Here is a 12,282-nt window from a genome sequence, read left to right as displayed (position 1 = left end):
CATGTGTTCTACTCTGTTTTCTTCTCAGATAAAGATAATGTACCTCTTTCAATTCCCCTTCATCTTCTTGCCCTCTTTTCACCCTCCTCACTTCTCTTCTCTTCCCCTTCCCCTCATCCCCGACACAGCGCAATCTCACATCAATGCGGTACCTCAGCTCGCTTAGGATCAGTACTGACATATACTTGCTAGAATATAGATGAGAATTTTACTAGCATTATTTTATGACAAGAAAAAACACACAGCATAGGTAGGCAATATTATGCGGGAAAAATTGGAGAACCAACCGTACTGGCATTTCTTACACTACGGACGGACACTCCTCGTTCACTAACAGTGATCAATGATCGTGGATTAATAGCTTCCATATTAATACAAAACGAAGTGTTCGCTTGTGATATCTAAAAGCTATGGATTAATACACCCAAGAAGTACATTAATTAAGACCAAGTCCAGAGAAAAAGTACGCACATGTACGACTTCTGATACAGTTCGGTAATTGGGTGCTTTGGCTACAATTTCATAAAAACCCTCAACCAACAAAAATTGCATGTATTCCTCTGAAATTAGGTAACCGTAATTTCACTTCAACCTGCAGTCCTAAAGAAAGCGTAGGGAAGCATACTGTTCAGCCGTAAGTTGCTTCTGACGTCATCTATACCAAGCGCAGTGTTCGATACACTGAGTACTGCCCTATCCTGGACGTTAAGTATTTCCTGGTCGTAGACATCTTTGAGGCAGATGTGCACTGCAAAATTTGACGACAAAGGGACGAAGTAGATCGGGACGCTGACCATAACCTAGAAAAACAGAGATTTGTAGTTGGAGGATGAAATATCGCTCACTGGGTACCAAACTAAAAGTATAGGATAGAGCCTGTCCAGAAAAGAATTTACCAATTCTTCCAAATACTGGGTGCATCCGAGTGAAACTAATGAAATAACGAGTGAAAGTAGTAAAAGGCAACAGAAGAGTGATTGAGTTGATTTAATCAATGAACAAGTAAAAACAGGAAACCTTAATACTCAGCATGTGTACAGCTACGCACGTAGACAATTCTTCATGATCGCAGTAAAGACAAAAATGAATTCGTGAATTTCAAGACTACCACCTAATTTGTTGCCTCGCGGACGAAATATGCAAAGTAGAGAGACAGTTCACACAGGAATTTACTTCGTACATTTGAAGGGACTTTTTGGGTAGCTTCGCTAGGATTTTCTTTTTGAAATTTGCAGAAAATTATCTTCACACTTATTCATCATACTCTACTGATGAGTTTTTTTTTTTAAATTTCCTGCAGATTCAAAAGAGTTTTTGATAAGCGGATCCAGAAAAATCTCTTAAAATGTACGAATTACACATGAAGTTTTTATCTACTTTTCATGGTTTTCTTCATGAGTTGAAAGCAAAATAATTCTAAGCAAGTTGTAATGGATCCTCTCCGGAACTGTAGCAACTGAATTTTGAAAAATTCTATTTCTGGAATGTGCAGAAAACTAAGGGAAAACCAAAGGTAAAGGCTACTGAGAGGCTCAGACGAAAGAAACGAGAGAAAATGTAAGTCGAGAGATCGTTGTGCATATAATTGGATAAGTGGAAAAAGAATGAAAATCACTGTGTTTTTCTGGAAATAGCACCGTTCTAGTACGAAATCTCAGCAAACCATAGCAGCTCGATCTTTTCGAAGAAGTGTAAGCAGTAATACCAGAACGGATAAAATGTCGTAAAATATGGCTGCAAACATTGCATTTGGAAAAATCACCGCAGTAATCCCCAAAGGCAAAGTAGAACAGACACGACGGCTAAAAAAATCGCCTGGTTTTAACGATGTGGAAAGACTCAAGAACAATTTTCACTTCATTTGTTAAATCCTGGGAAAGAGCATTGTCCAAGCGACATTGAAATAATCTCTGGGCTAACTATTTCAGAATTAAAACTTTAACGTGTTGCCCTTCCAATGTCAGCTCCAATTTTAATCTCAGCAAGAAATGAAGGCGCAAGATTTGGAGCCCTGTTACTGCTGAGCTTCTGTAGTAATCAACAACTACATAAAACTCACTTCTCCGGCTGCGAGCAGTTGCAAACTGGTGTTCTTAGCTTCCTTGTACTCTACGTTCTGCCCAAGGGCTAATTTTATTCCTGAAGTTATTAAAAACCTTTTGAGGATTAAACCCTCATCACAGCCCAATGCAGAGGCACTTACTATCATACTGTGTATTATCATTAATTTGATCGATATCTGGGTCACTAGATATGACGAACACCGGCTGTGAACTGTCACTCGTGGTGAGTTGTAGAGGTGGTCGGAGAAACACACCACTGCGATAGATCACCACCTAAGAATAATTCAGTAGATTGCAGGAGATTTGTAGTTATATGATGTAAATTATAAAGCGCTGAATTGTATTTATTCTTAATAATACCAGTTGTACAGTGCGGGAGAAAAGTACTCTGTGCATGGTTAGCATCAAACAATGTTATCACATTCAGAAGTACCCACACAGAAAATTAAGTTGTAGCAACAGAAATTAAGTTGCAGGCTCATATATATATATATATATATATATATATATATATATATATATATATATATATACATATGTATATATATGTATATATATGTATGTATATATATGTATATATGTACATATATATATATATATATATATATATATATATATATATATATATATATATATATATATATATATATATATATATATATATATATATATGGCCGAGTTCAACGAAAGTCCAACGAAAACCGAAAGTTTTTCGCATTCTAACGTATCTCGTAGGGACTAAAATAGTTCCCACGCCGTTTTTCATGGCGATTAAGGAAAGATGAGTGGTTTCTTTAATTCTTACGAGGTACGTCAGAACGCCCCATATTTATACTTCGGTTCCCTCATCATGCTATTCACTGGCTTTAGTTGAATAAGCCGTTCACGAAATCTCATCGGAACGATCGCTCGTGGAAGCGTGGCGAACAGAGGCCTCGCGTTCTAATGTAATCGTAGGGACTAAGATCGTTTTTCATTGTTTTCCACGCCCTTTTTCGGAACGATTAAGAGGAATCAGGTCACGCTCATGCTTGTACATCTAAAGTCTACACACCAAACTCTATATTGTCTCACACAGACTCTAGCATCCTCAATTTTGTGAAATGTTTCTTTTATTGGGACTTCTTACTGGGAATTGGAGGAAATGGCAATTCAATGAGGATGAGCTAAAGCTTCTGGAGTGATTGCTTTGAGTATCTGGTTTCTGGATAAGTAAGTTCCTAGTGAGGCTACCATTTTGGATAGTGAATACATCAAATATGCCTTATCAATCAAATAATAGGGCTTGCGATTCTCTATTACCTATGTTTCGTATTCTCAACAGTCCGCGGAGCCAGATGCGGAAGAGCAGGTCTGATTTTAAAGAAAGCAAAAAAAGTAAAACTTCACCTCGAACACTTTGGAACGAACTGTGCCTATTGGAAGTGCTACAGCGGACGGCACCGCAGTCACTTCGAGAATTCGAGTTGTCCGCTGATTCCTTAAAAACTATAACTACATTAGGTAGAGGTACGTAAAAATTTCAATTTCATTCATTTCGCTACCTCTGAGGAATGAAATGCTTTCTATGGGCAGTCCCAGAAGCCGTGTCACGCGCGCAATCGTGGAGGAGTTTTAGCATAGCTCCAAACGGCAATATTAAGGACTTAGTCGCCTACAGTCACTGACAAATGCGTCCAACGTGGCTAACGTAATACGCGGAAGGAGAGATGTGTCAAGCACGGACAGTGCACTATGGCAGAATTGTTCCATTATCTCTGTTGAACACACTCGACAAGGAATATGGTATACTACGAACTCTTATGTCAGAACGCCGAGACATTTGAAGTTCTCCAAAGTTTTCATTCAGTAATTGAATGATATTCTTCTCTGTGATCTGATGGGTTGATGTTTCATGCACAACTTGCTCTTCAGTTCAGTAGTAAACATGACAAATTAATTCATTTCAATCTCTGTGATAATTTCAAGCGCAAGAGATAGGCAAAGCCTCCCGTTTACGCTGGTAAACGAAACTATGACGCAGAATAGGTGCATGAAATAATGGAAGCCTAGAACGAAGACATGTATAGCCGTGATGCTATTTATCAGTCACTGCTGCCGCATCTGTTCAGAATAATGGCACAGCACTATAGACGCGGTTCTATTAAGGCTCACACCAGCTGACTACCGCTGCAGACAAAAAGACCTAACAGACCTTACTTCTATATAAGTCAGATATTATCGAAGACAAATAGAAAATACTCATATTTAAATTTAGCGAGTTCAGATGTTCCGTACCTCCACAACTCTCGCTTTCCATCACATTTCAACAGAGTGACGGTCTCCTCTTGCCAATCTATTGCTTGTTCTACCATGGAAATTTCGTTGGCGACCTGAACCTTTGGCAGAATCAATTAGCATCCACATAAGGGAAAGCTAAAGTTTGGCCTCTTGGGTGGAATTCCCAAAGAATAAAAAAAAATACTGGTAACCATAGCGGGAAAAAGATTGCAATCGTTCTACAATACTGGCATCACCGAAAGTGAATAAACTGAACGAAATATGAAATTAGGATGTTTACCTGGTTGATGGTAACTGTGCCATTTTGAGGTCGAAGCATCTTAGCATCACAAAATTTGGAACCTCGCAGGAAAACCTCTCGCCCGCTGTTATCAATTAATAATTGTAAAGGAGGAACGTCGAACGGAACACCTTCAGATATCGGTGGCACACCAGGGTGCGATGCTATCTAAACACCACACCACTACTGTGAACTCCGAATAGATCAACGATTAAACTTACCACAGTAAATTCGCCAGCAGCTTCTGGCACAAAATCATAATCAAACGTGGCTCCATTTGATTGTATTACAGTTTCCATAGGTCTTTCATCGTTTTTTTCTTTTATCCAGAGTTTTACGGGGGCGGAGTAATTTCCCTGTTAATTGTTGTCGTCAAAAAATTTCATTTAAAAAGATTCTCTACTATTGCTTTAAGAGTAAGCAGTGAAACAGGTGTTCCGCTGACTGCAGAGAAGCGAACCCTTTATTCATCTAAAAAACAAATCGACCGCTCCAACACGTGAATGTGGCTAATTTCATTGACAATTAGCACTCCTTAACTTTCGTGTTTGATGCAAAATTAAAAAGCTATGTATAACAACCTTTAGCCCTTGTATTCGACCAACAATTTTCATTTCATTTGCTCCATCTATCTTAGAAACAGAGTTGACTTCAGCAGTATAAGATGGTTCAACAGTAACATTCCACGAGATACTAGTCTCACCTGAAATTCCCAAAACTATATTACAATTATTAAAAGTTGTCTTCTATTATCCAAAAAACTATATTAACATAGGTAACACTTCGATCGCTACTGAGAGAACTCACTGGAACTTTTGAGTCTCACAAAACGAGAAAAAAAGGACTCACCTGAAAGCGAATTAGATACAACCGTGATTTTATAAGGGCTCATGGAACCGACTGGCTCAGCCCATTCGATAATTCCACGAGAGGAGTCAAATCTGAGTTCTTCTATTGTTGAGCTCACACGATGCAGAGAACCTCGCTTAAAAAATACAGATGTACTGAATAAATGGAACAACGGATAAATAAGCGAATAAGCAGAACGTATTTTACCATTGTAGGGAGCACAACAATATATGGGGTGCCCTCGGAAGCGACACTTGCACCTTGATTTTCTATAAAATGCCGATCAATTGATGGAATGATCTCTGAAATGGCAATACTTGCGAACGTTTAGTTGCGGAACAAAAGCGATCACATGTGTACTTCCGTAAAACTGAAAATTCTAGAAGGAGAAATACTACAAGAAAATAAGAGAAAAAATAACAAAACAAAAGGATCACTTAACTCGAAATAAACAATTCTTCTAAGGCACGTTATTCAATTTTTTTACAAAATTTCACCTATTATCTCGCAATTAACACCAGTAGTGCCCTTCGGACATACACAAAGCGGACCAACACACACTCCCTTGCATATTCTAGACGAGCAGGAATCATAAACAGTGAAGTGGATCTGAAAATCAATATTTTATCAATAATTGAACAAGGAGAGCATCTTTCTACGCATCAAACACAAAGAATCCCTTCTTAAAATTCTAAGGGATGTTAATGGAACCATTAGGATCCTAGAAGTTTGTCTCACTGATGGAAAAAGCATCGCTCTTTAAGCGTTATAATTCTTATAAAGCGATTCTGGCTTGAAACGGTATTTTCGGAAGGGATCAATACGACAAACCCTAATAAACCACAAAATTAGATAATAGATATTCCTTTTTAAACGATATTTTCAATCCTCGGGATTCTGCTTCCTAAAGAACAAGGCTAAAATCCATCCCAAAAGTAATATGTTCGAAGAGATTATTACAGTAGTAACATAAACTCACAGGACGAGCGTCAAAATTCGGAATTACAGACATCGATCCTTCTGGAGCCAGATTGAAGAGGTGGCGGCCGATGGTAAGACCTCGCGGGACGCGACATCTGACCACTGAGGAGCTGATCCGTCGGCCATCAGAGTAAGAAGCACCAAAAATGCATGTGTAAGCTGATGTCGGAGTCCTGAAACTACGCTGACGAACTCTAAATATTCGTCATTAACATTCCTGACTGTCGGACTCGCTTCGGAAACTCGGCTCCAAAAACATTTACAACCAGGTTCACGTCTTCTTTGTCGCCTGTAGATGGCATAATGTACAAAACGCCGCTCTTAACTTGGCAATTAGCAGAACGACATACATCACATGCGGCACCGGACCATCCACGAGCACACGAACACGTCCTAAAATGCATTTGACATAATCAGTCCCGAGAGACAAAATCCGAGGTAATGAGAAGAGTAGTGACGATAGAAGGCCATGATTAGCCAGAGAATAAAACCGAGCTGTCCTCTCCTTATGCAGAACTGAACATTCGAGTCAAGAAGTTTTGATTTACGGCAGAATATCACATGAAGCGTAATGTATCATGACGTGTGATTTTCAATTGATCAATGTTTACTATGATGCACCTTTGAAAGGCAGTTAGCGGTTAGGTAAAGGTGAGCAAAAGCTCTGCAGCAGATACAATGATGCATCCCAAGCGCGACAAGTTTCTCAGAGCTCTTTTTCCATAATTGTACACTCTTTTTTCATATAATAGTCCATGAATAAGCTTAAGTAGCCTTAGCAGTCTTTTTATTAGTCTTGACATTTGTTTTACTCCTACAATGTTCCTAAAATCATAGTTTGTGAAAATATAACTTCTGTTTCTTTCTTTCGCATAATTGTGCACAATTATCTTCCGTCACAGGAATATAGCAAAATCCTTTTCCGCATGTTTAATGTTTTCTTTTGATGCATGGGCGTCCCGTCTAGGAATTCAGTTTATGCTAAACGGATTTCTGTCCTTTTTTCTTGCATAATTGCAATTGCATAATTTGCGTTGTTCTAAGACACCTTTCGGGACTTTGCTACGGTAGCTGCAAATAACGTTACTCGAAAGAAGGTGAAGAAGAATTTCGAGCCCTAGGAACTGAAATCTAAGATTGCCCCAACAGCAAAACAAATGATAGAAATAATGGAAAAGTGCTCTGCTACGACTACGAGGTCCTGTTCATGAACTGTTTCACGAGAAAGAAACGAGGAACTATGAAAAAAGAAGAGAAGCCTGTGGTGCTTGTCGAGCTCTGTGGGAAGGGCCAGGGCACAATGCCACCGAGGACGCGATGCACAACATCGTACAACACATTTACACCGAATACTTCCAACCAACTCACCGTGTCGCTTGTTCGCACGTCCCATGAACGCAGTCAAAGTCACAAGTTTGACAAATTGGACTGCGACATATTGAGCAATCCTGCAATTCAATGCTCTTCTCTCTCCTCTGCGCACAAATACAGTACCAACTCACCTCTCCTTCATATCCTTGAAAGCAAAAGCACACGTCGGGAGCTATGCAACGACCATTAAGTGAGCAATTTTGGCAGAGTGGTATTGAGCAACTACAAAGGCGAAGCAGAATTATAGAAGTAGAATAGCATTGATGAAAAACGTGCAAACATCTCTGACCGAGATCCTGTCCAACCATCGAAGCACTGACAGCTTGATGAAATGCATGTACCATGGGAACAAGTACCATCACGACAACCCATTTTGTCACAAAACTCTCCTGACAGTACAGAACGGCTTGTATTTTTAGCGATTTAGAAGGCAAAGTAGATATTTGTACCACTCCATCCATCGAAGCACTCGCATTCGTTTCTCGAGACACATTTGCCATGCCCGTAACAATCATAACGGCATAGTGGGATTGAACAGTCGAAAGATGTCCAACCTGGAAAAATTGGTTAAAAAAAACATTAGTCCAGTAAAGAGAGTCCCTATCAACTAAAAGATGGTTTCGTAAACAACCGAGCAGAGATCTAATCAGACTGCTTGATAGTTATATCAAAAATCAAAACTAGATTATACCCGGGTCAAAACTACATGAAGCAAGTTGCAATTGCGTAAGGCTGCCCGCAGAGTTCAGAGCCGCGCGGGAGCGCGGTTTGGTGGGCCTGTGGTTTTGGTGGTTATCGACTATTCACAACAGTGCGCTCAATAATCACCAAAACCGAAGAGCTGCCAAACCGCGCGCCTGCGCTGGTCTAAACTCTGCGGGCAGCCTAAGCGCCTGTACTCGAAGGGGCGCTGTTTGGGTGGCAGTTGGAGTCGATGTTTGACCATTTAATAGACGTGAACTGCAGCTATGAGTGGTCACAATAAGGGTGCAAACTAGATCTTTACCGTTACGCTCTTACGCACCGTTTTGAGCGCAGCCGCTTGCCGCCACAGCACTGTGCTTCATGTCGTTTTGACCCTAATATGGAAGTCAGTAATAGGTCAATGTAGGAGCAGGACACGGTTAGGAGCCAGTCTCGATTAAAACAGGATTTTCTAGGTCTTATATTCGCTTTTATTTTTGTAGTGTGTTGCTATCTCTGGGACCAGCAGCAGATTGCAGCTGTTCTGAAGATGTTTTACTTCTCCTCTTCGCCGCTTTAATATGATATTAGCAAAAATCACAAAAAAATAGAAATGCCATATTTATTTACCGTCGTAGCAAACACACTTATTCCTGTCACAAACGCCGTTGTTAGTGCAGTTCGACGGACAACCTGTCGTTATAGAGCAATCTGATCCAAGATAATTCGCTGGGCACACACATACACCGTCTGCAATTTGACAATTAAAATGTCTTGTATCAAATTCTCCAACCTGAAGAGTGAAATAGAAAATAATCAAGCTACATATTATACATGGTTTTGGAAGCCATAAAATATTTAGATTTCTAAAACAATAACCATTTACATGTGATTTACGCGCAACGAAATGCAAGCTAAGACCATAAACCACACAATACAAAACAGAAATAACTGCGCACCTTCGCATTTGCCAACATGAGAACAGTAATTAAGATGGGCGCACTGTGATTTATCTAACAACTGTGGAATTATTGGAAGCATGGCCGGCCTAGCGGCAGCATTGTGCACGACCTCAACCGGAAGTGAACCTGAAATACTAGTGAATTCCATAGAGGTCTCTTTGAAAGGTCTAAAAATACAAATTGCACTCACCTTCAGGAGCTTTTAGCGCCTTTTTCATATCATGAGTGCCCCAACTATTCCCAGTAGCTTGAAGCTTCTGAATGAAAACCGACATAAATGACATGAGGATGTCGTTTAACAATGTTTTAGTGCTTAATTAAATAAATGAACCAATAATCAAACTCACCCAAGATCCATCCGAACGAACATCCACCTCATGGGCGGATAAAGGATTATGAAAATCATTGGATTCGAGTCGGTAGTTTGGTGACGTCAACACTACTGAAGCTACTGAGTTGACATTATCTGAAGCAGCCAAAAGTTCCGGATTCAGTTCGCAATAAGTTGATGAGCACTTTTTTGGCAAATATGTCGTTTAGTACGATAATCCGTATTTGATGACGGCGGACGCCTGAGAAGGATTTAATTAAACGGTTGCCAAGCCGTTGGATTAAACCCTGCCCAGCCCGCCATCTCCTTTATTTTTGGTCATATTTTGTCTTTTCATTGTTGCCTATCGCAGGGATGCTGGTGCTTTGTATCCAATAAAGCCTCCTATGTTGATGTTCGAGCGTCTTGCCATATTTTGCAAAGGAACCATCCAAATGCGACAAAAGGTATGTGATTACCATGCAACCGATTCCTTTCAAATGACCCATTAGTTGTATTAGATTCATGCATAGCAAGCATTACGGAATACTCTCCACCATTTTTAGCGAATTCGTTTTCTTCTATTAACAGAGCCATAGATAATGACTGAAAATAAATGTTAACTAGAACAAACAAGAAGAATCAATGAATTTGGAAACTGACTTCTTCTCCTGGCTCCGCGTTCACCATCATCACTCCTTCCCGACCAGACTTGTTATTTTCCAGAAAGCTGTTCCTGCTGATCTCCAACGATCCACATTCGCCTACATCAAAATGAGCTACAGTCTCCTCGTTGTTAGTAAATGAGGAGTTTTTCAGCCTTGTCCGAGAGGTTCGCTCGTTACACTGAAAGGCAGATGTCTAGTACCACTCATCACACTATAACAAATCAAAACTAGATGAAGCTTGGTGCAGTTATGTATGAGGTTGTGCTTGAAACGGGGCGGTGGGGCTACCAGTTGCGACTGGGTCGTGAACCGTCGAATCTTATCTCTACAGTCCAATGGAGCTATTGGTAGTCCCATTTCGATCGCAGGCGCAGATCTACCGCCCTGCTTCGCAAGAACCTACTGACGCAACGGCAATATGCTTCAGATCATTTTGGCGCGACCCGATGTAGTCGCGCAAAAATTATCCTTTTCCAAGGTTACCTCTAATGTTACTATGAGACTGGGTACAGTATTCCTTGCAAAGATAGATCGATCGATGTTAATCTCCTCCGCAGACCCGCTTGATATCAAAATACCGGCGTGACCACGTCTCTGGTCTGCGACGGTCACATTCCTTACAGACACAGACTTCAATGGTGCACCTGGGAATTCCGTGATATGGATGGCATAGGACGAGCCATTGGATATCTGGAAATATTTGTTCGAAACAAAAGAGGAGAAAGTTTAGTTTAGTAGCGTCTGTGGAGTGACCGCTGGAAATCTTCAGAAAGTAGAAGAAACATAACATCAATATTGCAACTAAGAGACACTTCTCCAAAAATCTTGAACGAGATATCCAAACTTCAATAATACTCGTCAATTACGAAAAAAAAACTCAGGCGGGGAACCAATGTAGAGCTCAGGAAAGACGATTTGAGTAATAGTACTCTATTCACCGCTTTTTTTTTCTCAATTTTTCACTGCCCAAAGTGAAAAAGAAGCCGAAGTCAGAGTTGAAATAAGCAATCAGAGGAATTTTCGAGTTTGCCGACGCTCCAACAGCAGTAAGGGATGGGAAACAGTTCACAACAATTACAGTGAAAAGGAACAACTGCTTCCATAATTCCCGAAAGTTTAATCAAAAGTTTTCACAACGATCAACTCGCACGACCAACAAAACGTAAAACACAAAACAAGCAAAAATACTTCTAAAGAAATGAAGAATATATAATAAGCAAATGTGAACTATTCGGGTAAAATATGAGACTATACATACATTTCTGTTACGCGAGCTCCTCGCTCTTGCCAGTTCAACTGAGCCAGTTGCGAGTGAGCTGGCGACCAGCTAGCTTGAGGAGCTAACTGTCAAAAACTATGGAAAGGCTTTACGCGTCTTCAAAAAATGAGAACTGCTATCGTGTAGAAGCAATATCTTTCTTTTTTTTTCGGATTTGGGAGAGGAATACCCTCTTTTTCTCTAAAATAATTATGAACTACACCTCGTCTTTTACTGTGGTATTCTTTTTAGGTGCGGACTGCTGATTAGAAGAACAACAAAACACAATTAGAATGCTGAGGTACAATAAAATCTATCAGAACGGGCACAAGCAGAAAAGTTGAGAAAGGACTGCAATCAATTTGTCATTAGGTTCCTCGAAAGCTGGCGCAGTGTTCGTCTTCGAACATATCTTCGGGATAGAAAGATTTTTTTATGAGTTCAAATTCATTTTAAAAATTTTAAAATCTCATCTTCATATGCTCAAATTGATGCATAAATTACCTACAAATGCTACATTTTTCCATCGTAGATATTGTTTTTGAAGATTTCTAAAAAACTAACTAAAAACGCGCC

The 12,282-nt window shown here is 40.0% G+C and overlaps 1 protein-coding gene across 4 annotated transcripts in view; it reads right to left on the bottom strand.

Moving 5' to 3' along the window:
* The window catches only part of RB195_014827 (uncharacterized protein), a gene marked incomplete at both ends in the record, with an annotated part of 36,607 nt that overhangs the window by 8,764 nt on the left and 15,561 nt on the right, over nucleotides 1–12,282 (bottom strand). For 3 of the 4 annotated variants that reach the window (XM_064205251.1, XM_064205254.1, XM_064205253.1), the window contains 26 exons: nucleotides 288–401; nucleotides 472–560; nucleotides 626–800; nucleotides 2,060–2,139; nucleotides 2,204–2,336; nucleotides 3,453–3,543; nucleotides 4,341–4,435; nucleotides 4,624–4,791; nucleotides 4,845–4,979; nucleotides 5,205–5,326; nucleotides 5,473–5,608; nucleotides 5,680–5,774; nucleotides 5,970–6,081; nucleotides 6,452–6,626; nucleotides 6,688–6,846; nucleotides 7,822–7,901; nucleotides 7,956–8,046; nucleotides 8,114–8,213; nucleotides 8,274–8,378; nucleotides 9,139–9,258; nucleotides 9,468–9,596; nucleotides 9,661–9,727; nucleotides 9,818–9,936; nucleotides 10,260–10,386; nucleotides 10,444–10,626; nucleotides 10,932–11,138. In XM_064205251.1, the coding sequence (XP_064061132.1) occupies nucleotides 288–401; nucleotides 472–560; nucleotides 626–800; nucleotides 2,060–2,139; nucleotides 2,204–2,336; nucleotides 3,453–3,543; nucleotides 4,341–4,435; nucleotides 4,624–4,791; nucleotides 4,845–4,979; nucleotides 5,205–5,326; nucleotides 5,473–5,608; nucleotides 5,680–5,774; nucleotides 5,970–6,081; nucleotides 6,452–6,626; nucleotides 6,688–6,846; nucleotides 7,822–7,901; nucleotides 7,956–8,046; nucleotides 8,114–8,213; nucleotides 8,274–8,378; nucleotides 9,139–9,258; nucleotides 9,468–9,596; nucleotides 9,661–9,727; nucleotides 9,818–9,936; nucleotides 10,260–10,386; nucleotides 10,444–10,626; nucleotides 10,932–11,138 (3,207 nt within the window). The remainder of the gene's footprint in view (nucleotides 1–287; nucleotides 402–471; nucleotides 561–625; nucleotides 801–2,059; nucleotides 2,140–2,203; nucleotides 2,337–3,452; nucleotides 3,544–4,340; nucleotides 4,436–4,623; nucleotides 4,792–4,844; nucleotides 4,980–5,204; nucleotides 5,327–5,472; nucleotides 5,609–5,679; nucleotides 5,775–5,969; nucleotides 6,082–6,451; nucleotides 6,627–6,687; nucleotides 6,847–7,821; nucleotides 7,902–7,955; nucleotides 8,047–8,113; nucleotides 8,214–8,273; nucleotides 8,379–9,138; nucleotides 9,259–9,467; nucleotides 9,597–9,660; nucleotides 9,728–9,817; nucleotides 9,937–10,259; nucleotides 10,387–10,443; nucleotides 10,627–10,931; nucleotides 11,139–12,282) is intronic. The other variant, XM_064205252.1, reaches the window with a different exon arrangement.

This window comes from Necator americanus, chromosome V, assembly GCF_031761385.1.
Source record: "Necator americanus strain Aroian chromosome V, whole genome shotgun sequence".
In the NCBI taxonomy this organism is placed as follows: Eukaryota; Metazoa; Nematoda; class Chromadorea; order Rhabditida; family Ancylostomatidae; genus Necator; species Necator americanus.
Note: the sequence above shows the minus strand (reverse complement) of the source record. Positions and strands in the feature narration are given on the sequence as shown.